We start from the raw sequence: 26,557 nt of genomic DNA on the forward strand, positions 1-26,557 counted from the left end.
GGACGCATTTGCATGATGTTTATGTAGCTATCAATCTTGAATGGATTCCATCCATTATTCATATATTTGATAATACACCAAAACCTTCAAATCAACAAAACAAAAACATTATTTGCTATCGATGGACCGGCTATACAAACTATTAATCAAATTGTAATTTATAGAAAAAAGAAGAAAAAAAATTGATCTCAGCAAAAGGCTTCAATGAGACATTGGCAATCTCCATGAACATGTATTTTTATCTTTAGGGTCACACCATTGACATGCATTGTCCGTGCTCCATGCAGCCATTTGAGAGCCAAATTTAAAAAATAAAAAGGCTAACTTTTTGTTTGGTAGAAAGCTACTGAAATACTTCATCTTGACTTGGTAGGATCATATCGAATCTCTAAAAATTCGGTACTGAACTCCTAATGAAATTTTATTCATTTTTTTTATCACTAAGAGTTGAAGTTTCCATGGTCATTTCTAACCTACTTTGTAAGTACTAAAATTATTGTTTCTTGTATCACGAAATCCTCCTTGAAACCCTCATTGATATAAAGCTGGGAGAGAGAGAGAGATGCCAGTAGGGTTTCCCTTATATTTATTCTTAGAAAACATATTAGTTTTATCTATTAGGAAAAATGGTAACTATTTATAGTAATTATATTCAAAAATGATTTTATAAAAAAAAATTTAAGATTTAAATATAATGTAAATCTCACTATCAAACCAATGTTTCAACTTCTTTTAAGCTTACTTTTTAAATGGAGGGTAGTCAGCTTAAGCAAAATTCAAATGTGACAAGCAAGACCTCATGATCTTCTAACCGTCGAAATTTCTGAAAAAGACTTGAGACATAGGCATTGGTTCTAAGCATTCTTTAAGGCTACCTGCACCAACAAACAACATAGTACGTACCATTTTTACTCAATAAATTTATTTACTACTGTAAATAATCAGAAATTTACCACTACTATTCATCTTTACTCATCCTCTTAAAACATTAATCCTATCCTACCCTTCAAGATGGTTGATTTGTTGTCGTTACGAAATATTCTCACCTTCCGCACACAAAGTCTAGTAAAAAACATTGGAGGCCTGTTAAACACTTTACTTGTCGAATTCTCGAATGTATTAGTGGCCTCCATACCCACGCCTCTGAAATCATCGTCATATATTCAAGTAGATGCCAAAGCTGATACAGAAAGAACAAAAGAATGAAAGAATTACAGTCAATCTTGTCTGCCACAAAATTGCTTGAGCTTCATCTCATCATCCTCTCTTCTAAAAACTTGGATTTTGTTGTTGTAACTAAGAATACCTTCCGAGCCATTCTTTGAGGAAAAGAAGAATAAAATAGTCGGAAAATGTGATTGACAATGGAATTTACGAAGCTAAGTTTGGGAAGATGGTGGTGCATCTTCTTCCGCGGCAGGTGGTGCACTCATAGGTGATCCTGTTGGAGCATCGTCTGTCCCTTGGCGGTATTTCTGAAGCACTCTATTACTGTTTTCTTTCCACCAGTCTCCTGCTTGTTGCTCAGAGAACTTTCTTTTACTGCACAAACAGATTGGACATAAATCAATTAATGTTGGAAGATAAAAACAAAACAAAAAAAACTACAATTTTCTTTTTAATGTAAAAACATTTCATTATTGTAACATTCAGATAACAACAATTCAATATGATGGGTTAGTATGGAAGACATCTCTCAACAATTCAAGTCTTTTCTGTTCCGCTTCAAGGTCTAAGCCCCTTTTGTTTACTGGTAAATTGGACTTGAACCCACAATTTCAACCAACTAGTAAATACCTTACTTAGTTTCCATTCAAAATAAAATGCTTTTATGTGCTGTGCACACACATATATATATATATATATGAGGAGGTCTATAGCTGCTCCCCTTTCCTACTCCTTGTTTTTACACCAGCAACTAACCGTGGATGAAAAGTGATCAAAACAAAGATGATGTGGCAGTCATTTAAGATAGTTTTCTTGAATGATTCGGCTTGAGTTATTCTGAGCCGTTTCTATCAATGTATTCAGTTATTTATTCCTTTAAAAATGAGGATGTGGATGGGAAGTCACCGACGGATTAGCGCCATTTTGATCAGTTTCTCAAAACTCATTTATCTTTTGCATTAAATAAGGCAGTGAGGAAGGAAAGTGAAAGTGAAGTCATTTATCTTTTGAGTTATTGTGATATGGGATGAAGGCTTTGTTTTTTTTAAAAATGGACAGAAGAATGACTCAAGCTGCTTTGTTGGTGGATCATGAAGAGGGAGATATTGGAGAAGTCAGAAAATATAAGAATGGAAGAAAAAGCTTTTGAATGACTTCACTTTCCTTCCTCATTGCCTTATTTAACGCAAAAGATAAATGAGTTGTGTTAAACTGACTAAAATGACACTAATCCGTCGGTGACTTTCCATCCACATCCTCATTTTTAAAGGAATAAATAACTGAATACATTGATAGAAACAGCTCAGAATAACTCAAGCCGAGCCGTTCAAGAAAACTATCTTAAATGACTGCCACATCATCTTTGTTTTGAACCATTGATCACTTTTCATCCATGGTTAGTTGCGGGTGTAAAAACAAGGAGTATGAATTGGGAGTAGCTATAGACCTCCTATACACACACACACACACACTAGATGGCAGATTTAAGTACCCTGAAAAAATAGTACAGCGTTGGTGATCATGAAGTTATTTATTTTATTGACATTTTATATGAAAAGGAATGCAGTAATCAGAAAGAAACAATAACATAATCAAATGAAACAAAATAATTCCACAAAGTATTCACTTCTATTTACACAATATGGGACCATCTATCAGGAATTTTGGACATTTTAATATTTGAGAGATAAGAGTTACAGTTATCAGAAATGGCAAATATCTTTTTAGATTCAGAGAAGCTCAAAAGTAAAAGATTGGATTGATATATGGCATCTCGATAGAGGAAAATGAACTTTTCAGAAAAGACATTAAAGGAAACTCAATTTTGAGACACAAGAACCAATATGTTCCTGCTAACCAAAGAAACTGGCAAAGTAAGTACCTGAATCTAACTCTTTCGAAGACTTTGGTGCCATCTTGACGTTGAACAAGAGTCACATACACTCCAGGTTCAAATTGCTCAATGACTTCTCTTTCTCCTTCATTTCTCTTTGTTGAAATTCTAGGTGATCTTGAACCATTCTCAATGCTTTGGTGAGAAACAGACTCCTCGGTATCAGACACTGGTGGTCTATTGCTTTCACCATTCTGTAAGAGGTTCGTAACTCTTGTAGCATCAACGGAATCATCCATCTTTTGATGTCCTATCTTAGCAGAGGATTCACTGACCAAGAGAGGTTTATCAAGAAAATTTTGAAGGTTGGTCTCTGGACAGTCTATTATGTGGCTTTCATTTGTTTTCAGAAAACTTTCTATTTGAATATGTATTCCTTTGACATTTTCAATGTCATAAACCTCAGGGGGTATCTTCTCGATCATGTCCTTCAACTGAATAACATGTATTTGCACGGAAATGTTCTAATTAGCACAACTTAGTATGTCACTAAAAACAAAAAGCATCTAAGGAGATGTATAATTTTTATAGGTATTCCTGTGTGCAAACAGCATTCATCACAAGCTCGTTAAGATGTATAGACAAGGAAGACAATGTATGTGTACATGATAAGGTGTGCTTTTGGAATTCTCTGTGACCAAAGCACCCCAATAAAATGAAATCAAAAAGTAGTAACCGCCAGACATGCTTATAGAGTTAAAAGTTGGGCATTCAAGAATCGACATGTTTGCTGATTGAGCGTAGTAGAGATGAGTATGTTGATATGGATGAGTAGAAAGATAGAATTAGAAATGAATACATTGATGAAAATGTAGGAGTAGCCCCATAGGTGGAAAGCTAAGTGAAAATCAAACGAGGTTGTTTGGTCACATGCAATGAAGTCTTGTGATAGCCCTAGTTAAAATGAACTTGCAAATTGAAGATTCTAAAAGAACAAGAGGAAGACTAAAAATGATATAAATTGAGGGATGAAAGTACATTTGAAGACACTTGAGTTGACATAAGACACAACCTTAGATAGAATTGAATGGCCGAACCACACTTCTGAGATAAGGCTTTAATAATGAAGATGACGTTGTGTCTAAAAGAGTAAGAGGAAGACCCAAAAGGAAGTGGATTGAGATGTGTGAGTAGGTTTGAAAACACTTGATAACAAAAGACACTACTTAAGATAGAATTGACTGGCCGGCCCCACACTTTTGGGATAAGGCTTAATTATTGATGATGATTGTGTATTTATGTCGGTGCTTGTTTGAGTGTTTGATTTTTTTTTCTTCTTTCAGGTAGATTGCATGCTTGATAATAAATTGGGAAGACCGAAAAGAATACCTGGGCAGTGATGGACTTCATTACTTCCTGTGCTACTGTACACCTGTAAGTTTTCTCTTCAGCCAAAGAGGAAGATTCTTGAGCCTCTTTTTGTGCTTTCTTCAGCTCCAGGTCTTTAAGTTCACATTTCTCTGTCATACTTCCAACCTGGAAGTCACAGAATAACAAATATATACTGACGTAGCTTATCGATTAAGTCTCCAAAGCCTAATAATCAAATAAGAAGACACAGCTAAGTAGCTAAACTATTAAAGAAATAAATTCTGTTACTACCTGATTTTTTAATTTCTTGACCTCTTCTTTCAAAAGTTTAATGTTTTTCTGGAGATTATCAATGACACTCGTAGAAAGTACTGGAGTTGCAGAACGTGGAGGACTTGGCCTCCTCAAATATGGTGAAACAGGTCTTGGGAGGGTCGTTGGTAGTTGAGGTGGAGAGGTAATAGCTGGTTTTAAAGCATTTAACGCAATATCTTTCATCTGTAGGATTGATGGAACTTGAGAACCTCGGATTATGGAATCAGATTTCACGCCTTGTTTGACTGAGTTGATCCCAAAGTTCTTTACCGGTTCCGTACTAGGAGACAATAGAATTTTTGAAGACCTTACATCTCCCCTATCAAACTTCTCCCTACTGTCAATTGATGGTCGAGGCTTGACATTCTTCTTGTAATAAGTAGAGGAAGTACCAGCTTCAGAGGCTTTAAGTTTTGCATAGCAAGAATCACATACTCGATGTGGTTTGCTTGGAGTTGGAGCTAGTGCAGCCCTTAAAGCTTTCTTGGAACTGCAAGCATGGCAGTGCACTAGGCCACAGTTGTAACAGTTGTGCCTCTTTCTAGTAATATTAAATCCTTGCCGACACCCAGAGCAATTTGATTGATCTGAACCTGATACCCACTTATGAATACATATGCTTGCAGTGAAGTTTGAACCGCAGGATATACTTTTCACGTGTTTATCTTTCAGTGCTTCAACTAGAGTTGGACCTTTTCTGTCTTCAACATCCCCATGACCCAATCTTCCATTGGCACCTCTACCCCAAGTGAATACTTCGCTTCTTGCAGTCAGGACCGCAACATGGAACATTCCACAGGAGATCTCTTCAACAAATTGTCCTACCAATCTGTCTTGTACTAAACGAGGTAACTTACCATCAGAAAGTGGATTGCCTAGCTGACCGTGTGCAGGACTTCCCATTGTAAAAACATGCCCCGATGTTGTTAGGGCAACGGTAATATCATGTCCGCATGCAATTTGTTGGAAATTGTAGTCGAAAAGTGAAGAAATACACGTAGGTACCAGGTGCATTTCCTTGTCCTCGTGGCCCAGACGGTTTTTGTCACCGTCACCCCATGAAAATAACTTTTTAGATGAAATGTTTGTACCGGGCTGTCCTGTAACCTCTACGATAGCTGCGGTATGCCATACTCCACATGCAACCTTAATTGTCTTTAGTCCGCTCAAAGCTTCGACTTCCCTTGGGTATGCAACGCTTTCTCGATTTCCATGGCCCAAAGCACCGAATGTTCCGTCGCCGAATGTAAACAATTTTCCATTAGAAGTTGTCAATGCCGAATGCCATGTACCACACGCAACAGACAATACTTGAAGTCCTTCTAAAGGACCAGAAACCCTTTTGGGTATCCAATGGCTAACATCCATGGTATGACCTAGAAGTCCAGCACTATGGGTGCCATCCCCCCAAGTAAATAGGTCACCAGACACAGATATAGCACATGTATGATACTCACCACATGCAACATAATCCACACTATTGGCTGCCAAGAATTCGACAAGGTGAGGGCGGCTGAAATGTACATCAATACCATGGCCAAGCCGTCCACCAGATTCCTCACCCCAAGTGAACACCTCACCTTGCCTAGTAACAAGAGCAGTATGTCTGACACCACAAGCTATCTGATTAACATCTAAAACTACATTTGTCTCTAAGGGTTTAGGAAGCAACACATCGGTTTTTAAAGGGAACGAGTTCCCAGATCCGTCAGATAAACTCCCATCGCACCAAACCTCTCCCCAGACATAAACGTCACCCAAGGAATCAAAGTCATCTGGTCCAGAACCATGACTTGAAACGCTAGGAGCACTTGAAACGCTTGTTCGAAAGCCATCTCCTGCACTTGTTCTTAGTTGCATATTTGCATGGTCTGACCCAACATCTGAGCTTGTTAAATTCAAGTTAGGGTCAGTGGAACTTGTATTAAGACTATGGGGAAGACTTGAAGAAAGCTCTACTGATGCACCAGAAGGACGACCATTTTGAAGAAAGTCTCCACCATCTTGGAACTGAACATTTTACAGACATAAAAACAACCCAATCAACCCCAATGTATTGAACTGAAAAAATCACCACATCTATTATCACATAATATTGCAAGGAAAATGCTAAAGTGACTGCGCAGGACACTGCGTTCGACACTTTGCTGACGTGGAGGTGTACACAGAACTGTGATGCTTTCCTCGCAATATGCGTGAAAAGCATCACCAGTTCTGTGCACACCTCCACATCAGCTCAATGTCAAACGCAGTGTCCTGCGCAGTCACACTAGGATGACTTATACTATAATAGATATAAAAAAATTAGGCATTTTAATGATTTCCCTCAAGAAGTAGGGGGAATTACAAAGATACTCCTATACTTAGTGATATTGGTAAAACCACCCTGCCCAACCAGTGTACAACATTGATGCTCACATAGAAAAGTAAGGTGCTGCTGAACTCATCAACCACCACTGATCCTTATTAGAAAGACAAAATTTCCCACAAAAAACTCCCATTTCCCTTCGAGTGAGTATTGTAAGAAGAATCAATGAAAAAAAAATGATAGTTATTAGAAAAAGTTACTTTCATAAGTGAGTTACTTTGGTCTTTTCAGTGTGAGTTACTTTCATAAGTGAAAAATGCTTGTGGTGTTAGGCATTTTTGTCATTCATACTTCTTAAAATAGAAAAAGTAAGTACAGGATGACAATAATCAAATTTCAAATATAAAAAAACATGATTTCGGTAGTTCTAAAAACACTGAATGTAAATTGTTGTCGAAAGGACTTGTAAATTGTTACATAATATTCATTCTTTATCAGAACTTAGTTATGATTAGTTAGGTATTCTAAATGTATTAGTGTATTGCCACATTCATATAAGCATATACAATCTTCCATGTTCTAATTAGTTGGATATATTAGCAATTTATTCACAACTATTTAAAACATACTCACAATAATGTGAGAATGCAACAGTCAGTAGTTTGTTCATTTAAGATAGCAAAGCATGATTTGTTATTTAAATAGGGATGAAAACTCACATCAGGAATGGCACTCCTAGTACGCCTACTATGTTGAGCCGGAGAAATCAATGCCTTCAGGCCTGTAAACCACACTTCTGTCTCAACTTTGTCCTTGCACACCTATGGAGAAGGAACAGAAAAATATAATAACTCAATACTGATTTTGTGGTTAAATTCATCAATGTGCATTTCTGTAACTGTATGACAAACAAATATCAATAGTTTTGGTCCACTAACCAGATCAAGAGATCTTTCACCATGATTATATAAGAGAGAAAATGATAAATAGTCCTTTTCAGCGTTCAGATGTCTCCTAAACACAGCCTGTAGAGAACAGGCAATAAAGAAAATATAGCCCGATTGCAAGTTAGTATAGACTGAAAACAAAATGTCTAATAGCATGACATGTAAGAGTAATCGGAAACAGAGTTGACTCACAGTCCTCTGTCCAGGGATAATCCTTGAGATTGTAGATAACTTCAGAGTCCTTTCCTTCTCACCTGAATACCATATCAGTGTTGTTTCATCCTGTGAATAACTAACTATTGTAAGCACGAGTGGACTCAGAGGTTATGAAAATATCGTGACTAATTAATTATCTATAACGAAGAGAGAGAAGTTGATCGGCTTCACAGAAATCTGAAGAAATTTAGTAAAAAGATCCAATGATGAATAGCGTATTGGTAATTGATAGAGCAGGATATCTATAAGGTACTGCAAGGATCACCAACACTGAGATTTGGAGCTTTTTGGGGATTATTAACAGCTTGGATGAAATTATCTGGATTATAGTTGCTGAATATTGCATGGATCTTTCTACTGTTTTTTTCCAAATTTGTCGCAATTTTCCAATTTTTTATGAACTCCATATTTTCTGTAGTTTATACAAGTTAATGTCACCAGTTCAACATTAACCTTCTGATCCAAACAGATTACCTAACCTGCTAGATGAAAGTGAAATGGATCAACACCCGGTTGAGTCTTAAAAGTCTATCCCATCCCATTGTTATAGGAACAGATTTCTCTGGTTAAATCTGCGTTTGTAGATTGACAATATTATGCTTAAATCTGCATTCGTAGATTAAAGATGCTATGCTTAAAATGCTTAAACTCTCCGTGCATTATTCCACAGCAATCTATCATCCCCTGAGAAGTCAACTGCCTTCGCATAATCCCAAATAAAAAGACAGTAAGCATGTTTAGTTCAAAAACATTAAAGATCCTATATTACTAACATACTATTTGAGAGTATCGTGCTGCTTGGGAAAGCAGTGGAATGATGTGCCCTAGATAGGTAGAGTCTAGAAGCCAAAAGCGTTGGATACTTGGATTTCAAACATCAATTCAATAAATGGGTTTGTTGATTTCTCTTTCTAGTGCCTTCTTAGCCTCTCCAAAGAATTTGAATAATGTGCCTTGAGTGTAAAATTAAAGTTCATTTATTTCCTTTAGTTTCAAGACATTTAAAGATTTCAGAATCACATCATTTACTTATGTTATTATCGTGGGCCAGAAGAAAATAAAATAAAAACCATTACGGTCATTAAAACAAACAAATTATCTAAACTCAAAAAGGTGATAACTCACAGTAGAAACTCTGAATGGGCAAAATTTAGGCTTTCCTTTCCTACTATGCTTGGACAATTGAGCCCCTTTCTTCAAAGCAATAAGTGCCTTCAAAAGAGAGGAAAAAAGACTTCAAATTAAAGAAAATCATCCAGTAATCATAATGATAAATATTTAGTAAACAAGGCCAATGGAATACTATATTGTGATCAACAAATCAAATTAAAATAAGATTGATTCCTGTCCTATGTTAAAAGATATATCAACTGAAAGGAGGAATTTTTTGGCTCTCAATGAGATAAATTTGTGTATGTCATTTCACAAATTAAAATATCAATACTAACTTCAACACCAAAAGCCTTTCAATATCTAGTGTTTCACAAACCCATCGATCATATGCAGGAAAAGATGAAATGACATTGATATTTGATAACGGCAACTTTGAAAGAAATTTTTTGTGATATCTAGAAAATGCATGGTAAAGATAAAGAACAGAATGAGACTTTACTATGTTCAAATTTCATCTTAAGAATGCAAGATATGGGTGGCAAATCAATCATACATATACAATCTACAGTTTCATGTATAGATCCAAATTGAGATACATAATTCTCGAAAGTAGTAATTGCAAGGGAAATAATCATTCTGATCTACATATACCACCATTGACGTTGCCATCTCTGGTGTCTGTCACCTCTCTCTCTCTCCTCATCCTCCCTCCACCACCGTCATCGCTACCTCCTTCTCCTCATCTATCTCTTTTCTTTCCTTCCCTTTGCCCCCCTCTCTTTCCACCTCTGCCACCCCTTGCTTCAGCCTCTTCCTCCCCCTCCTTGTTCTTCCTCTTCCTCCTCTGATTCTTTTTCCTTATATTTTCTAGATGCAATCAAATAATGGAATTTGATTTTCCACCCTACACATTTTTCAATGGATTTCAAAATCCATGGAAAGTGAATTTCCATGCTATCCAATTGACCCTAACTGTTAATGGTGTGGAAAGTTAAGCCTCTGTCTTTATGATCGTAAAAATACCACCACATTCCATAACTGACATTTGTGGCAGCCCACTCAGTGGCGGCTTTTACTCTCATGCCTCTTTTTGTCCCCCCTAGGTCATCTCTTCCACTAACAACCCTGAGGCCTACTTAGTGGTGGCTCACTCTGGTATCCTTCTTTCTAGGCCCCAGATAACCCTTTCCTTGAGTCACTCCTCTCGAGGTTTGAACCCAGGATGTAGTGTTGGCTCTGATACCAAATGAAGTGAACCCAACCAATACACCGAAATAACCCAAGTGTCAATGGTGCGGAAAGTTAAGCCCATGTCTCTTTGGGACCATAATATAATCTTATTCGTAATGTGCATTACCGAAAACAGATCTACAAACCGGTGATAATAGAAATTTGCATTGAAAAAATTCAATATATCTCATTTTGATTAGATGTTTTGGTTACTGACAAAACCGATACATACCGGATACCTTCCCAAAACATTCAATGCTTCGGATTCAATGTTTCATATTGTTCTTGGCCACATTGACCGATATATTTTTGATAAATGCAATGTTGATATATGTAACTGAAAATCGCAAATTATGCTAGAAAAATAACATAGTTGCAGGGGAAAATAATCAATCCATAAAGATTATTCTTATGTTTCACTTTAAACAATCGAAACAAATGAACAAAAACATCAAAACTGACCTGCTCGATGTCGCGATCAGGATTCCCATAACTAACTGGATCTGCCATTCCATCTGAAATAATTGTAAGGGAACCGCAGGAGAAATGTTCGTGTTTCGACCAACTGCATCAGATGTGCGCGGCGACTTCGGTTCCCTAGTCGTCATGGATGACTATGTTTTCTATCGTGGCCTAACATCAATTTTCCCAATCGATCTTCCCTCAAAATCAAAGAGATCATCAACAACTCAACTCATCAACAATCTTATAACAATGTCTGATCCAATCGAAACACACCAACAAACCATCTCCTGCGAACGAAAAATCCATTAAATCCTTAAATCTGAAAGCCAAGGCACCAATAAACTTGTATCTGTGATCAAATTGGACTAAAAGATCTGTTTTTTTTTCGATTTCATGTAATCGAAACTGCGATGGAGGGTGAAATATGTGGAAAATCAACCAAATTGCCGCAGAAATCGAAGATTTGAGCAGATTTTATGCTGCATTGGTTCGAAAAGCAGGAGGAGATGAGAATCTGAAAATGGTGAATTATTACGGGAAGGAAACGTCGGATATGTGTTCGCGGGTTTTGGAGTGTTTACTGGTCGCAATAAAATACAATTTTCCGGAAATAAAAAATAGTTTAAGAGATTTTATTTTATTTTATTATTATGAGGAAAAAAGATTTTTATTTACATGCTCACTTGAGATAAATTCTTGGGAAAATTACTTAATGATCCCTCTAACAAGGTTTTCTTTCTATTTAATCCTTGACTTTTAGGGGTTAGTTAAATAGTTCATTTAGTAAATTCCTCTTTTTTAATCCGCCCGTGAATCTAACTATAGATATTTTTCATGATTGAAATGTCGAAATTGTCTTACCCATTCAAACTCATAATTTTTGTCTAAAAAGATTGGATTTCTAGCATCTCGATCAAGTTTTGAAGACTCCATTTCAATGAAAATGATTTGAGAAAGAAAAAGAAGTCATTTTCAAAGATTTTTTTTGAAGATGTATGTAAAAATCTAGAGTTTCTCAATTATTTTGCTTAATTTTTAAATAAAAATTGATCAAAGATTATTTTTTTAGTTTGAAATCATCTACACAAGTCTTTATATCAAGTTTTAAGTTGATCTTTCCATATATTTTAGTTGGAAAAATTAGAAAAAAAAAAAAAAACGGGTGGGTTTTATAGCATCGAGGGCGACAAATTTTATTTTTGAGTTCAATATCTTTATTATCGAACTCACCAGTAATTATTGTTGACTTCATCAATTTTATTTATTATCGATCCCACTAGTTTTAATTATTGTCGAACACACCAATAATTACGGTTGACCTCTTCAAGTTTATTTATTGTCGAGCTCATCACTTTTTATTGTCAAGTTCAACAAATGTTTTTTTTAAATATTGAACTCAAAAATAAAAATCTTCTATTCCAACACTGAAAAATCCACCCGTTTTCATTTTTTTGAGTTTTTCCAACTAAAATATATGTAAAAATTAACTTAAAACTTGACATAATGACTTGTGTAAATGATTTCAAATCAAAAGAACCATATTTGATCGATTTTCATCTAGAAATGAATCTAAACAATTGTAAAACCACCATTTTTTACATACATCTTTAAAATGTTTGAAAATGATTTTTTCTTCATTCTTAAATCATTTTCATCAGAATGGAATTTTCAAAACTTAATCGAGATGCTGAAAATTCAAACTTTTTGCATGAAAATGGTGAGCTTGAATGGTTAAGGCGATTTTGATATTTCAATCATGAGAAATGTCTAGAGTGGGATTCTAATTAGAAAAGAGGGATTTACCAACTAGATTATTTAGCTAACTAATAAAAGTCAAAGGCTAATCAGGAAGAAGACCTTTTACCAGGGACCATTAAATAATTTTTCCTTAATCAAAACCCATCAAATATTGATAAAGTATAAGATGGATTTTAATTAAAAATTTCTAATTAGATAATGTAATTAGCATGAATTGATGTTTTTGTTATTGTTGTTGTTGCGTGGATATAATAACAATTACACGACAAATTATAATCAAGATTAAAAATAAATGTTGTCAAATCATTTCTTCATCTAAGATTTACAAGAGATATCCTACATTCTAGGGATCAAGCTCTAAAGGCCTTAAAAAAAAAGGGTTAGGCTTAAGCCAAGCCCACTAGATTTATGAGATATTGATCAAGTGTTTTTAAAATTTTGAAAAAATTTCATACATTTCAAACATGGAATTGTTCACTCCAACCAAAAGTGTATATGACCCAAGCCAAAAAAAAAAAAAAAAAAAGAGTCGTAATAGCCTGACTCAAAAAATTTCACTCAATTTGTACACGACTAACAAATTGAGTGAAAAGCCCATAACTTATAAGTTAAACGAAACCGACAATCTCGGCCGTCCGATTCAACAATATCCAACGGCCGGGTTACTTTTGTTAAAACTACTGTTAAAACTAATGCATCCGAACGCCTCCCTTGTTCACTCCAACCAAAAGTGTATATGACCCAAGCCAAAAAAAAAAAAAAAAGAGTCGTAATAGCCTGACTCAAAAAATTTCACTCAATTTGTACACGACTAACATGACAAGGGCGAAAAAACCATAGATCTTTTTCTTTGGGATACACAAGGAAAACAATCAACAATTTTGTATCCTTGCCATGTCAGTAGAGTATAGATCGAGTGAAAATTTTCAAGTCATAAAATCATCAGTGAAAAATAATACATATTAGAGAATGGTATATGCGTCTACTAACTGGAGTTCATAGTTGTGTTTTTTCTATTCTTAATCACTCTAGATTATAATCACAAAGTTTTTCAAATCTTTTAAAAAATTCATAAGATATTCCGAATTAAGGATTTCAACATTCAATTGTCAAGCACAAGATAAGACTTTTAGGGAACTTGAAGATGATGGATTTTGATAAGAAACTTGGGAATATTATTTATATATTCTCCAAAATTTTCTCGACATCTTTTACAAAAAATTTCAAATTTATTTGAATTATTCGAATTGAACCCTAACCATATATTTACATGATCCGAACCTTTTTTTTACTACACTCTTGATCAACATATAATGATTATTAAAAAAAAAGAAAAAAGAAAAAAGAAAAAAATAGAGGAATATATCTGAAATTTCTTTTAATTAATTAAAAAAAAAAAAAAATCAGACCTACATGAGTAAAATAGGGGTGGAACACAAGCCTTGGAATGGTTGATCTGTTATTTTGGGGTTTGGGCTATTTTTAACTTCTCCAACGCATATGGCCCAACAACCACCAACACAAATCTGGCAACCATATTTTGTTGGCCGTTTGACTACTTCAACGACTTTTCAAAACCCAACCGTTGGTTCCCGCCATTTCATCCTCACCAGATACCTAACGAGTGAAATTTGAAACTCTATCTTGCTGACGTCATCACAGGTTCTAAAAATCCTACCACCACCAGTCCCCTTTGAAAGATGAGAGAAAACAAAAATTCTGGAGACCCATCCTAATATCCACATAATCCGTCAACCTCCGACCAGTTTTCCGGCAAGTCCTCTCTTCGGATGCCGGATTTCTGATCGGAGAAAAATCTCTCACACTCATGGTCTCGAGAACAATGATCGAAGAGAATGGGATCACCCGCAGAGAAATCCGATCTCCGGAGCAAGAAATCCATCAAGAAAAATCCGAACCAACCGTTGTCGTTGGAAATGAAAATGAATCTCAAAAGCTGAAACTGACGGTAAAGAAAGTGTTAGAACAGTTTCGGAGCAAATTACAAGATGCAATTCTTGGAAATTATCTTCTCGGACCACCCAATAAGGCTGGTAACCATTGTTTGGTGAATTTAAAGGCAAAAGAAAACTTGAAAGAAATTTCTCTTTGGGGGATACCACTTTTACCTAGTAAAGGCCATGAAGGCACAGATGTTATTCTCTTAAAGTTCTTACAAGCAAGAGATTACAAGGTTATCGAGGCTTTCGAGATGCTTCAAAAGACGTTAAAATGGCGTAAAGAATTCAAAACGGAAGGAATTCTAGAGGAGAATTTTGAATCTGATCTTGAAAATGTGGCTTTCATGGATAGTACAGATGAGGAAGGTCACCCTTTGTGTTATGTGATATATGGGGCATTTAGAGACAAAAATTTGTACCGAAAGATCTTTGGGTCAGAGAAGAGAAGCGACTTTCTTAGGTGGAGGATTCAATTAATGGAAAAGGGTATGAGGAAGCTGAATCTAAAAGCTGGAGGAGTAGATTCTATGGTTCAGATTACTGATCTAAAGAATTCGCCTGGGCCGGGCACCAAAGAGTTGCGTACCGCTTCCAAGAAAGTTGCGTTGCTGATTCAAGATTATTATCCGGAGTTTGTCCTTAGAAATGTAAGTTTAAACCAGATTTTGCACAAAGTTAGCTCAATTTTCATGTTTGATGCACAGAGATTCGACATTAACCAACTCAATCCTAGGCTCATGAAATATAACATTGGAACTGATTTGAACTAAATTGAATAAAAATAAAGACTTAATGTGATACATCATAAGTAACACACTGATAGTTGCATAATGTTCTGTATATATATTCTGACTTCATATATATATATATATAGAAAATGAACATTATATTACCTCGCGCATTTCATTTAAAAAATCACTTTTTTTTTTCCATTTCTTTCGTTGGTGTTCATCGGCTCTGTTTAATCTTTGAATCACTTTTTATAAGAATTGTGGTTGCAAAGTTGATTGTTTGGTGAGAATGTTAGGGTAGTATTATTTGAGATCTAGAAGTGTTTCCAAAAAGCTATGAAGAGTTTTGTGAAAAATAGCTTATGCGATGATGCAATCGAATCATGTTGAAACGAAGGAGAAGAACATTGTTATCCTCATTTTGATAAATAATCTTGAATCCACAAGAGAAACAAGATAGTAATACTCGAAAGGGAACTAAATTTTTATTGATAATTTGAATAATGAAAAACTAATCTCTTACAATGCTTTAAATGGACTTTAGGCTTCTAATTTGTCTCCACTTCTAGTACAATTTTTCTTACTCAAAATAATGAACTTTGCAATAAATAATAAAAAATCTAAATTCAATTAAAACTTTCCTATTAACCTTAAAATACTTAATTTGCAGATAATCATAAATGTTCCATTTTGGTACTATGCATACCACACATTATTTTGTCGGATTTTATCTCAAAGAGCTAAAAACAAGTTCATCTTGGCTCGGTCATCCAGAGTTGCAAAGACCCTTCTCAAGTAAGAACCTCCTATTACATTTTTATTTATTCAGATTATAATTCCATACTTTTGACGTGTTATTATTATTATATTTTTTAAATTAGATTTATAGCTGTGGAAAATCTTCTTGTTCAATATGGTGGCCTGAAAAAAGAGAACGATGAAGAGTTTTCGCCCGAGAATCAAGTTTCACAGCTAATTGTTAAGGGAGGTGCTATGGAGAGCATCCAAATCCCAGTTTCTGAGGTATTTTTTTTAACTATTAAACATCTCATTATGTTTAACTAATAAGCAATTATTAGAAGGGTAATTTTGGGCACCCCTCCAATTTTGGTGAAAATTTGAGATATCCTTGACCTTTCAAACTAACAACATACCCCTTGAATTTTGTCTTTCAGGAGAGACTAACATAAAATGACCAATATTTGCCCCCCTCATCTTCAAACCTCTTGCCAAACACCTTGGATTTTTCTTCACAAAAAACCCATTTTCATTTTCCCCAAAAACCTACATTGAGGTTTGTAGGTCAAAGGAGAGAAACTCTTGAGGTAGCAGACTAGTAAATTATTTCCTCATAGAGGCCAATGAGAATGAATTTTTGACAAGAGGTTAAAGAAAAAGTATTTTGGCCATTTTATGTTAGGTTGTGTTTGGTAATACTTCTGAAGGTTGAAGTCTGGAATTGTTTTCTGATTTCTGGTTCAAAACTTTTGAATTCATCCAACGTCCCCATCGTTGGTTCAAAACATTTGAATTTCGATTCTGAAAACTGGAATCTGAAATGAAATAAACAAGGTAAAAGCTTCTAAAGTTTGAATTTTAAGGTGGGCCACCTTCATTCAGACTTTAGAAGTGTTACCAAACACACACTTAGTCTCTTAAATAAGACCGAAATTAAGGGTATGTGAGCACTTTGAAATCCAGGGAAATCTATTATTTATTTTCACCAAAAAAACAAAGGGGTCTTGATAATAAATAAAAAAATGGTTTTCAACAAAAATGCAATTTTTAAATGTATGATTGCTTGTTTTGTAGGAAAATCACTTTTCAAAGAGCACAATTTTGCCTCAAATAAGATGATTTTCTCATCAATGGGGGCAAATCTAATAGACCCCACTTTAAAACTATAAATAAATTATCTTTTTGAAAATTTTCTAGGTACAATCAAACATTGATTAACATTTTTCGGGAAAAAAAAAACCTTTTTCCCTATAGTTCGGATATATTTTTAGCTTCTATTCACTAATCCTTTTCTCTTGATCTTGTTCTTAATTTGTTCGATGTGGTCAGCCCGGGGTTACTGTTGTATGGGACTTTACGGTTGTTGGATGGGATGTGAATTATAAGGAGGAGTTTGTTCCCGATGACGAATGCTCATATAGAATTCTAATTCAGAAGGAAAAGAAAATGGTAGCAAGCGTTAGAAGTTCATTCTATATTAACGAACCAGGGAAGATACTTCTGACCATCAACAATGGCTCCTTCTATAAGAAGAAAGTTCTCTATAGACACAAACTCAAACCCACCTTCCCCATGTATATCTACTTGAAAAAATAATTAAGCTTTTCATTCAATCCTTCACTTCAAATCTTATTTTATTTTTTAATTTTGTTTTTCCAATTACATGGAAATCTAAGAATTGTTCAACTATGATATTAGTGTGTCTTGAAGTATGTGGCAATCAGTTATAAATTTTTTGCAATTTTAGGCATCAATTTATGTGTAAAATGTAGATTTTGATTTAGGTGAAAGGTTTAATTTGTTTATTGAGTTTGTCCAAGAGAATTTTATTGTTTATTGATGGAAGAATAAAAGAAAATTTAGAAGTAAGTTTTTGTCTATTTTAATATTCCATTTTTTTTAAAAATAAATATATAATATGGTTCTCCATTTTAAATATTCAGAATAATTTTTAAAAATTGTGAACTTTGCCTAATAATACCCATGTCCTTCCTCAATTTTATATAATTATTTATCTTAAATTTCTGAGTTGGAGAAAGAGTTGATATTTATTAAAAATATATGTTACGTTACTTTCCCATTATCGGTTCGCGTGGCCTAATGGATAAGGCGCTCGCCTCCGGAGCGGGAGATTGTGGGTTCGAGTCCCATCGCGAACGGTTTTGGTTTCACTACAACATCCTTTATGTGCATTTTATTTTATATATGGCCTGAGCCACACACTGACCCAGGCCCATAAACATTTGGCCTCACCTTTACTTTGAGTTTTCGATAAAACAACTTGATTGGTGATTCAAATCTTTGGTTCAAGAATTTTTTTTTTTTAATTTTTTATATGGAGTAGTAATTGATTCATAGAAATTCTCATCAAGTTCACGATGAAAACTGTGCTCCAATTTGTCAATTATATACAGGGGCAGGTTCCACTTATTCACTAAATGTGATTTATAAAGAAAACATAAAATTCCAACATTTAAATACTCTAATCTATTTTAAAAGAGTGGTTTTAAACTTACTTCTTAGGACACTGCGCTCGACACTCATCTGACGTAGCAGCGTGCACAAAATCCTTGATTTTTTTTTTTAGAGTCGTGATAAACTGACCCTCTTGACATGGCAATGTACAAAATCATATATCTTTTTCTTCGGGATACACAAGAAAAATGATCAGTCATCAATTTATCATTAGTCTTTTCTTTAAAAATATTTTTTTTCCTCAAGAAATAAGAAAAAAAAAATCAAGGGTTCTGCGCACTCTATCACGTTAGATGAGTGTTGTAATGAGGAGTGATTGTTTGCTCACATCATTGTGAGCAAATTTTCTCACACTCCAACACTGTTTTGACATGTGGTGTTGATGACATAAGCAATAATAATAGAATTTTTCTCTCTCCTACCTATGATAAAAAACCAAAATTTCTTAATAAAATCATCTTGTCACATTCAAAAATATGATCCAATACAAAAGTATTGTAAAGGATGAAATTCTATGAATTTCAACAATAACAAAAATTTAAGAAGAGTTATTTCTCACCGTTGTATTTTTATTTTAAATTTGGGTGTTCAGTAGTCGTCCATCTTCAACATCATCGATCAAACTTAAAAATTTTTGTTTTTTTTTACCAAGAAATTTTTAATGAAATCTAGAAGATTGTGGCGTTCGATTGCCAATATGATAATGCATGTGGATCCCACAATATTTTTTAAGATTTGAAATCTAAAAATAAAAATTTCTGGACAGTGGATGTGTGGGTAGGAGAGAGAAATTTTCTCTTATTATTTACATCATCAATGCCACATGTTAAAACGTTGTTGGCTATGAGCAAACAATCACTCTTGTAGTGAGTTAGTTCAACATTTTTCATTCTAAAATGCTATCGACATAATACCAACTATTGGACTTCGTGTTTCAAGCCTCAAAATTTCGTATCTTTTATGAGTCACTTTTGATGAATTAACAAATTCGAAATCTTATGTAAATGGTTTAAATGAGAAAAAAAATTGGATATATCAATGAGACAAAAAACTTTAGGTTTTTGTCAATTGATAAATTATCTTTGCCAAATGCAATGCAAAGTAATAAATAAATAATCAAATTAAAGAACTCTTTCAATAAATGAAGAATGATCAAATCCCTTCTTTGCTAATATTTCCCTTCTTAAAAAATGATTCAATGGAGCAATGAAGGAAACTTTAGTTGTGGATCTTACTTATGGAAACTGCAAAGAATGTCAATGAGTTCTTCAAACAAATCCTTTAGGAAGAAAAAATGAGTCAAAAAAGCATTTTAGAAACAAATCTTCTTCTCACTTGATTAAGCTTAAATCCTAAGAGAGAGAGAGAGAGAGAGAAAAGACACTTTCTCATCACAATAAAGGAATACGTTAATTGGACCTCGTCCCTTTCCTAAATATCTCAGTGTTATTCACAAGAGGATATTCTTAGGCACGAATGTAACTAAGATATGTATAAGCATCATCATCATCATTGATAAAAAAACAAAATCTTAAATCATCTTATTTCATTATTTGTAGTCGTAGTATCTTTACTATTATGATGAGAGAAGGGTGAATAGGTGTTTGTTAGAGTGATTTTTTGTGGCTCACGGAATTTCTCTCCAAAGTGGTCACAAACTCTCTAGCGTGTGCTAGATCAATTTGATTCGATCAAATTTCAACTCAACAAGTTTTAACATTTAAACAATGGTACACCAATTTTTGCTTACAACACATCTATCCTTTTTAAATAAAATGATTATTATGGTCTTCAGATAGTTTAACGTGTTATAAGTAAAAGTTGGTGTCTTAATGAAAAAAAAAAGAGAATCATGATACACTAACCTTATTTCACACTTTTACGACGAGAAGGTGCGCAAAGAACCACATATGCTTTTCACTTGTATCTCAATGAAAGCATCTATAATATAATTCTTACACATCTCCCCATCAGCAAAAGTGCGAAATGAGGTCAATCTTTTGAGGCCACTTCAGCATTATTATTATTAATAATAAAAAATACCATACCCCCATCAAAAAGTGGCCCACAATCAACCATGATTTGCTAAGATTGACAGTGAGGTTCATTGAAGACAATACACCTCACATACTTCCAAAACAATCGTTCTACTAAGGACACATAAATTTGTACTCTAACTTAAAAGAAGTTAAAGCTCATAGCCACCCGCCCTTACAAAGCCATGCAAAGTGAAGAGTGGCTCAACCATCTCTACCAACTACATCTTATGTGTCAAACCCTAACCCTCTCTTCTCTCCTATAAATATCAAACCATCTAGTTTCCGCTTCACATCAAACACACTGCAACAAACACTCTCTTCTATCTCTTCTTTCATGGCTAAGTTCTCTTTGCTTTCTCTTTGTTTCCTCCTTGTGTTGCATGGAAGTGTGGCTGAGTTTCAATTAAGTCTAGGCCGCGATCAATATCATCAGCACCCACCACAGCCTCGTTATCGAGACCGAAATGAGTGTCGGTTAGAGAATCTAAATGCTCTTGAACCGGCTTACCGAGTCAAATCGGAGGGAGGAGAAATCGAGTACTGGGACAGGAACAATGAGCAGTTGAAGTGTGCTGGTGTCGCGTTTAGGCGTGTTGTCATCGAACCCAAAGGCCTCTTCTTGCCTGAGTACATCAATGGACATAGGGCCTCCTATGTTGTCAAAGGCCCGTCTCAATTCTAATGGACTTCTCTCTCTCTCTCGTTTATGTTTTTTTTTTTTTTTTTGTAACCAGCACGTTTGATGATTTTCGTCAAACGTACGGCTGAAATGAGAAAAAATACATAATTTTTCATCTCAGCCGTTAATTTGACTAAACATTCCTTTGACTCTGAAGGAAAAAAAAAAAAGTCTCAAACGACGTTTGTATGCACAATCTAACGCACTTTAATTCATTTATGATTGGAGAGATTTGCTATTTCCACACCAACTTTTGTTAATGCCATGCCGACTGTTTGCAATTCTTTGGTGGTTTGCAAAGGAATTGGTGTGGCATTAATAACAGTTGGTGTGGCAATAGTAGCTCTCTTTAAAAACAGAATCGACAATCAGATCAAAATTTGGCTCAAATGATGGGAACAGGGTTTGATTAGGTGGGACTGATTTGTATTTATTAGATAAGTTTTAAATATAAAAAAAAAAAAAATCAAAAAAAGAAAAAAGAAACTTTATAGACTTTTTAGTGAATCAATGGAATAAAAAACACACAAAAGGATTAACCATGATTTTCTTGAACCTTTTCAGCTTCTTTTTCTTAAAAAATTTGAATAATAATAATAATAATAATAATAATAAGAGTCGTGATAATCAACCCATGGGTTGTCTTAGTGGTAAGGGCGAGCACATGAAGTAAGGATTAACCATGATTTTCTTGAACCTTTTCAGCTTCTTTTTCTTAAAAAATTTGAATAATAATAATAATAATAATAAGAGTCGTGATAATCAACCCATGGGTTGCCTTAGTGGTAAGGGCGAGCACATGAAGTGTGGGTTAGGCGCACGTCACGGGTTCGATTCCCCTCTTGGATTGCTGTGGTAGTCCTCCCCGAGATTAGTCATGGTACACGCAAGCTGGCTCGAACACTCGGTTAGTCAAAAAAAAGAGTCGTGATAATCTGACTATACTGCATGGCATACTCAATCGACTCTCCTAACGTGACAAATTCGGGAACCATAGATCTGTACACCTCGGGATACACTCTTTATGAGGAAGTGCAGTTGTGTATCCCGAGTCGTATAGATCTACAATTCTTGAATTTGTCACGTCATGGTAGTTGATTGAGTATGCCACGTGGGGTAGTTAGATAATCCTGATTCTAATAATAATTTTGTAGTTTTGAAGAATCAATTCATGATAACCGCCAGTTTGTATGGTTGAACCGTTGATTTTCAAACAATTGATGATATATAGTAAAGGTTCAAAGTGAATTAGATCAGTATTTTTTTTTTAAATCTGTTTTTTTTTAAACAATGATTCCAATATGTAAGAATCCCAAATCCCTAGGAAAATTGTGCTACATTGACGCACCAACTAATATAGATTATAATTTTATTACCATACCATCTAACCGTTCATTTGCATTTAATATATGATCATCACAGGTAGGGGTCTCGAAGGAGTGGCCATCCCTGGTTGTCCTGAAACTTATCAATCATTCCAACAACAATCCCAACAGTCTGAAAGCCAGGAGAGATATGGAGATCAACACCAGAAGGTCCGACGGTTGGATCGTGGAGACATCTTAGCCATTCCAAATGGAGTTCCTCAATGGGTTTACAACAATGGTGATGACCAGCTTGTCATCGTTACCCTTATCGACATTAGCAACGACGACAATCAGCTTGATGGGAACCTAAGGGTAAGAAACAAAATTTTCAAATTATAAGGTATAATTGTTAATTAATGGATATGATTAGATCCAAAACCCACTACTTAGTTTAATTCATTCTGATAATTTTGGGACTGGATTGAGGATTTGGGTTACGATCCGATAGGGATACAATTGCTTCTGGATCAAACATGTCTGTCTTGATTCGATATGGCCCGATCCAATAAAATGGTAGGAATAATATAAGTTAAACTATATATCTTGTTCAAGTATATGAGTATTTATATTTGAGCAAATTACTAAAATGGAGCATGAAAATAGAAAATTTTCCAAAATGGTCATTATTCAAATTAATTCCAAAAACGATAATTTATCATTTTAGGATATGAATTTTTTAATTTATCAAAATGATAAAATATATAAAATAAAGTGTAATTTCTACATTTCTCATATCAAAAATGTCATTTTCCCTTTTATCAAAACCCAACTCTTTTTTATAATAAAGATTGGAGGGTATAAATGTAATTTGATATAAAATACAAGAAGGGTAATTAAGTAATTTCAATATAAACTTAATAAGGTGTATTTTGGATACGAAATTTTTTAAAATACTGTTCATTTTATTTCTTACAGTTTCGGTAAAAAACTTATTTTTAAAAATAATAAATTACCGTTTTCAAAATTAATTTGAATAATGGACCGTTTTGGGTAATTTTTCAATTTTCGGTGCATGTTTTGATAAATTAGCCTTCATATTTTGTATACCAAATTGGATTTGATCCAATCATTCTGGATCTTATGTGGAGCCTAATATTGAATTTTTTTTTTAATGAAATTTGTTCTTGGATCCAATAAGAAATCTATATAAATATCTATAAAGTTGTGTGTGTGTGTATGATTTATTTATTTATTAATAATTATTGTTCTCTTCCTCACACATTGTTTGACACTCGAAAGTCCTTGATTGATCGATATGCATGTTAGGAATTCTTTCTCGCTGGGAATCCACAACGAAGCCAACAAAGTCAATCTCAAGCCCAACACGAACAATTCTCCCAAAGGAACATTTTCAGTCAGTTCAGATCAAAGTTATTGGCCGAATCTTTCCAAATAAAGGAAGAGACCGCAAACAAATTAAAGGGAGAAAAAGACAATAGAGGCCCGATCATAAAAGTAAAAGAAGGGCTACAAGTAATAATGCCTCCAACACAACAAAGGGAAGAAGAACAACAACAACAACGACAAGACAAAGCTAATTTCTTAGACGAGAACCTTTGCAACATGAGACTTAAGGTGAATATTGAAGACCCTAGACATGCTGAATCGTACAACCCACGAGGGGGAAGGGTTAGCAGATTCAATGGTCAAGATCACCCCATCTTCAACTATCTCCAATTGAACGTTGTGAGAGGAGTTCTCTACAAGGTTAGACTACACAAGACTTTATGTACTTTTTTAGGGTGAATTCTCAAAATGGTAAAAATTTTTTTTATGAAATTTCTATTTCAGTTTCATTTTAATTTCGAAAACAGTACGTCACTATTTTTGCCTTTTCGAAATTAAATTATTTAACATAAATCAGACAAAAAATTTCCTCCTTTATAAGCATTAAATATAAATAATTTTCCTACTTTAATTTTGGTAAACTTTAGAAAATGGAAGTGCTACATTGAAGTGGTAGTGTGAAGAGAACCATAGACACTTTTCCACCACATATTAGTTTTGTAAACTCGAGGCAAATTAATGATTCTCCCCACAAACAATAGTGTAGAAAGTGTTGTAGGATGTTAATGTAGCACGGCTCATAAACCCCATTTTATAAAAGAAAGTAAATTTTGCCCGCTTTTAAGTAAAATATTTTAATTTTGAAAACAATAATTTACTGTTTTTGAAATAAAATGTAGATTGCTAATTTCACAATCTTTATTGCACGTTTTAGTAAATTGGCCTCTACATTAATTGGTATTAATTTTAAAAATCTAACGAACCTCAATTTGATTCAACAAACATAACTACATAATTGACGGAGCTTATAATCAAACTCAGGTTGAGTTTCTGAGTCGATCCAGTGCCTTGTTTGCGCAATTACTGAATTAGCCTTGAAATTTTGGTGCAGAATGCTATATTGTCACCTCACTATGATAGTTCCCATAGTTTGATCTACGTCACAAGGGGAAGTGCTGAAGTTCAGATTGTCGGAAATTTTGACAAACCAGTCTACAATGGGGAGCTTCGCGAGGGTCAGTTGTTGTCTGTACCACAGAACTTCGTAGTCTTGAAGAAAGCTGGAAACAATGGGTTCGAATGGGTTGCATTCAAGACGAACGACAACGTGAGGGTGAGTTCTTTGGCGGGGAGTGATTCAGCTATCCGTGGCATGCCAGAAGAAGTACTCATGAACTCTTACCAGATATCCAGGGAAGAAGCTAGGAACTTGAAGTACAATAATAATGAGAGAATGGTCTTTTCACCAAGGTCTAGGTCCCAGGGAGTTGCTTTTGCGTGATATATCACATGAAATGAAGAGTTAAGAGAATAAAAGAGCCTTATAGGTAGGGAGGTTGTCTTACCTTTGTGGGTAAATAAAGGAAATAAAGATATATATCTCTACCTTGGCTTTATCTTGTTTTCTATTTCTTTAACTAGCCAAATAATATATAATAGTAAGGCATTGCGAGCTATTAGTTGATTATACGTCAATGATCCATTCGAACAGAATGATTAACATCTACTAGTATGTGAGAACATGCATACATAGGAGGGAAACATGCAAGCTTAATTATTTTTTTTAAAGATAATTTTAGAATATATATAAAAAAATATTATTTTATATTATCATAGACTAGAGTTTGCTCTTGGGATTAAGAGGGTAAAAGAGAAAAAATAATGAAGTTATATGGGTATTATCGAAAAACTAGTAGAAAGGTAAAGATAATATAATTGGAGGGGTATTATTGAAAAAATGGAGAAGAGGAAAAATAAAATAAAATTGGAGAGTGTTATTGAAAAATGATAGAAGAGAAAAGACAATAAAGTTGAATGGTTATTCTTGGAAAGGAAGGATAGAAAAAGGAATAGAGTTGAAATTGTTCCACGAGCTTCATGAGGAGATTAAATCACAACCACTACACATGTGATGAGCAAACATTAGCAATAGTAGGGTTGGCAATGGATTGGTTCGGTATCAGATCAATATCAAACCGCTACTGAACCAAAGTCTTTACATTACAATCCAAATTCGATTTGATCTGATCCATACATCTTTTATTTAAATCCAATTCGACTAAGGTTTCACCCAATAAAAAATTGGACCGATCTCATCCAAGGATTGAGGAGAAATCTAGGATTTGGTTTAATATGATTCTCAACCTCTTGTGAGAGGAGATGTTGTGATAAAAACTAAGTGAGAGAGAGGTTTTGTAAGAGAGAGAGAGGGAGGGAGGGACTGAGAGTGTGTGTGTGTGTGTGTGAGTAAGAGAGAGAGAGAAAAAAAAAAGATAGAGAGATCGAGCGAAAGAGAGGGATTGTGCTTGTGTGTGTGTTGCAAGAGTGAGAGAAAAA

The 26,557-nt window shown here is 34.5% G+C and overlaps 3 protein-coding genes and 1 non-coding gene across 5 annotated transcripts; 3 read left to right on the forward strand and 1 right to left on the reverse strand.

Moving 5' to 3' along the window:
- Positions 1–514: 514 nt before the first annotated feature.
- On the reverse strand, positions 515–11,568 carry LOC147402094 (PH, RCC1 and FYVE domains-containing protein 1-like). 2 transcript variants are annotated; one of them, XR_015178802.1, is made up of 10 exons: positions 10,964–11,568; positions 9,284–9,370; positions 8,135–8,224; positions 7,934–8,020; positions 7,715–7,816; positions 4,664–6,697; positions 4,391–4,537; positions 3,050–3,495; positions 1,047–1,542; positions 515–875 (listed from the first exon to the last, which is right to left on the reverse strand). XR_015178802.1 is itself a non-coding variant. In XM_086443607.1 (9 exons), the coding sequence occupies exons 1-9, from the start codon at positions 11,009–11,011 to the stop codon at positions 1,380–1,382; spliced, it is 3,204 nt and encodes a 1,067-aa protein (XP_086299733.1). In that variant the 5' UTR covers positions 11,012–11,568; the 3' UTR covers positions 939–1,379. The 2 variants fall into 2 exon arrangements, 1 of the variants encoding a protein (XP_086299733.1); XM_086443607.1 differs by lacking the exon at positions 515–875 and having other exon boundaries at positions 939–1,542.
- A 2,818-nt stretch (positions 11,569–14,386) lies between these two features.
- Positions 14,387–17,960, forward strand: LOC147402095 (patellin-4-like). Its single transcript, XM_086441609.1, has 4 exons — positions 14,387–15,332; positions 16,087–16,211; positions 16,298–16,439; positions 17,484–17,960. The coding sequence occupies exons 1-4, from the start codon at positions 14,553–14,555 to the stop codon at positions 17,748–17,750; spliced, it is 1,314 nt and encodes a 437-aa protein (XP_086297735.1). The 5' UTR covers positions 14,387–14,552; the 3' UTR covers positions 17,751–17,960.
- Positions 17,961–18,240: 280 nt separating this feature from the next.
- On the forward strand, positions 18,241–18,313 carry TRNAR-CCG (transfer RNA arginine (anticodon CCG)). Its single transcript has one exon. It is a non-coding gene; the product is annotated as a tRNA-Arg (tRNA).
- A 2,633-nt stretch (positions 18,314–20,946) lies between these two features.
- On the forward strand, positions 20,947–25,617 carry LOC147402097 (11S globulin seed storage protein Ana o 2.0101-like). Its single transcript, XM_086443610.1, has 4 exons — positions 20,947–21,337; positions 22,774–23,026; positions 23,981–24,421; positions 25,113–25,617. The coding sequence occupies exons 1-4, from the start codon at positions 21,003–21,005 to the stop codon at positions 25,500–25,502; spliced, it is 1,419 nt and encodes a 472-aa protein (XP_086299736.1). The 5' UTR covers positions 20,947–21,002; the 3' UTR covers positions 25,503–25,617.
- The last annotated feature ends 940 nt before the right edge of the window (positions 25,618–26,557 follow it).

This window comes from Akebia trifoliata, chromosome 5 (assembly GCF_017979445.1).
Source record: "Akebia trifoliata isolate Shusen 1 chromosome 5, ASM1797944v1, whole genome shotgun sequence".
Classification (NCBI taxonomy): Eukaryota; Viridiplantae; Streptophyta; class Magnoliopsida; order Ranunculales; family Lardizabalaceae; genus Akebia; species Akebia trifoliata.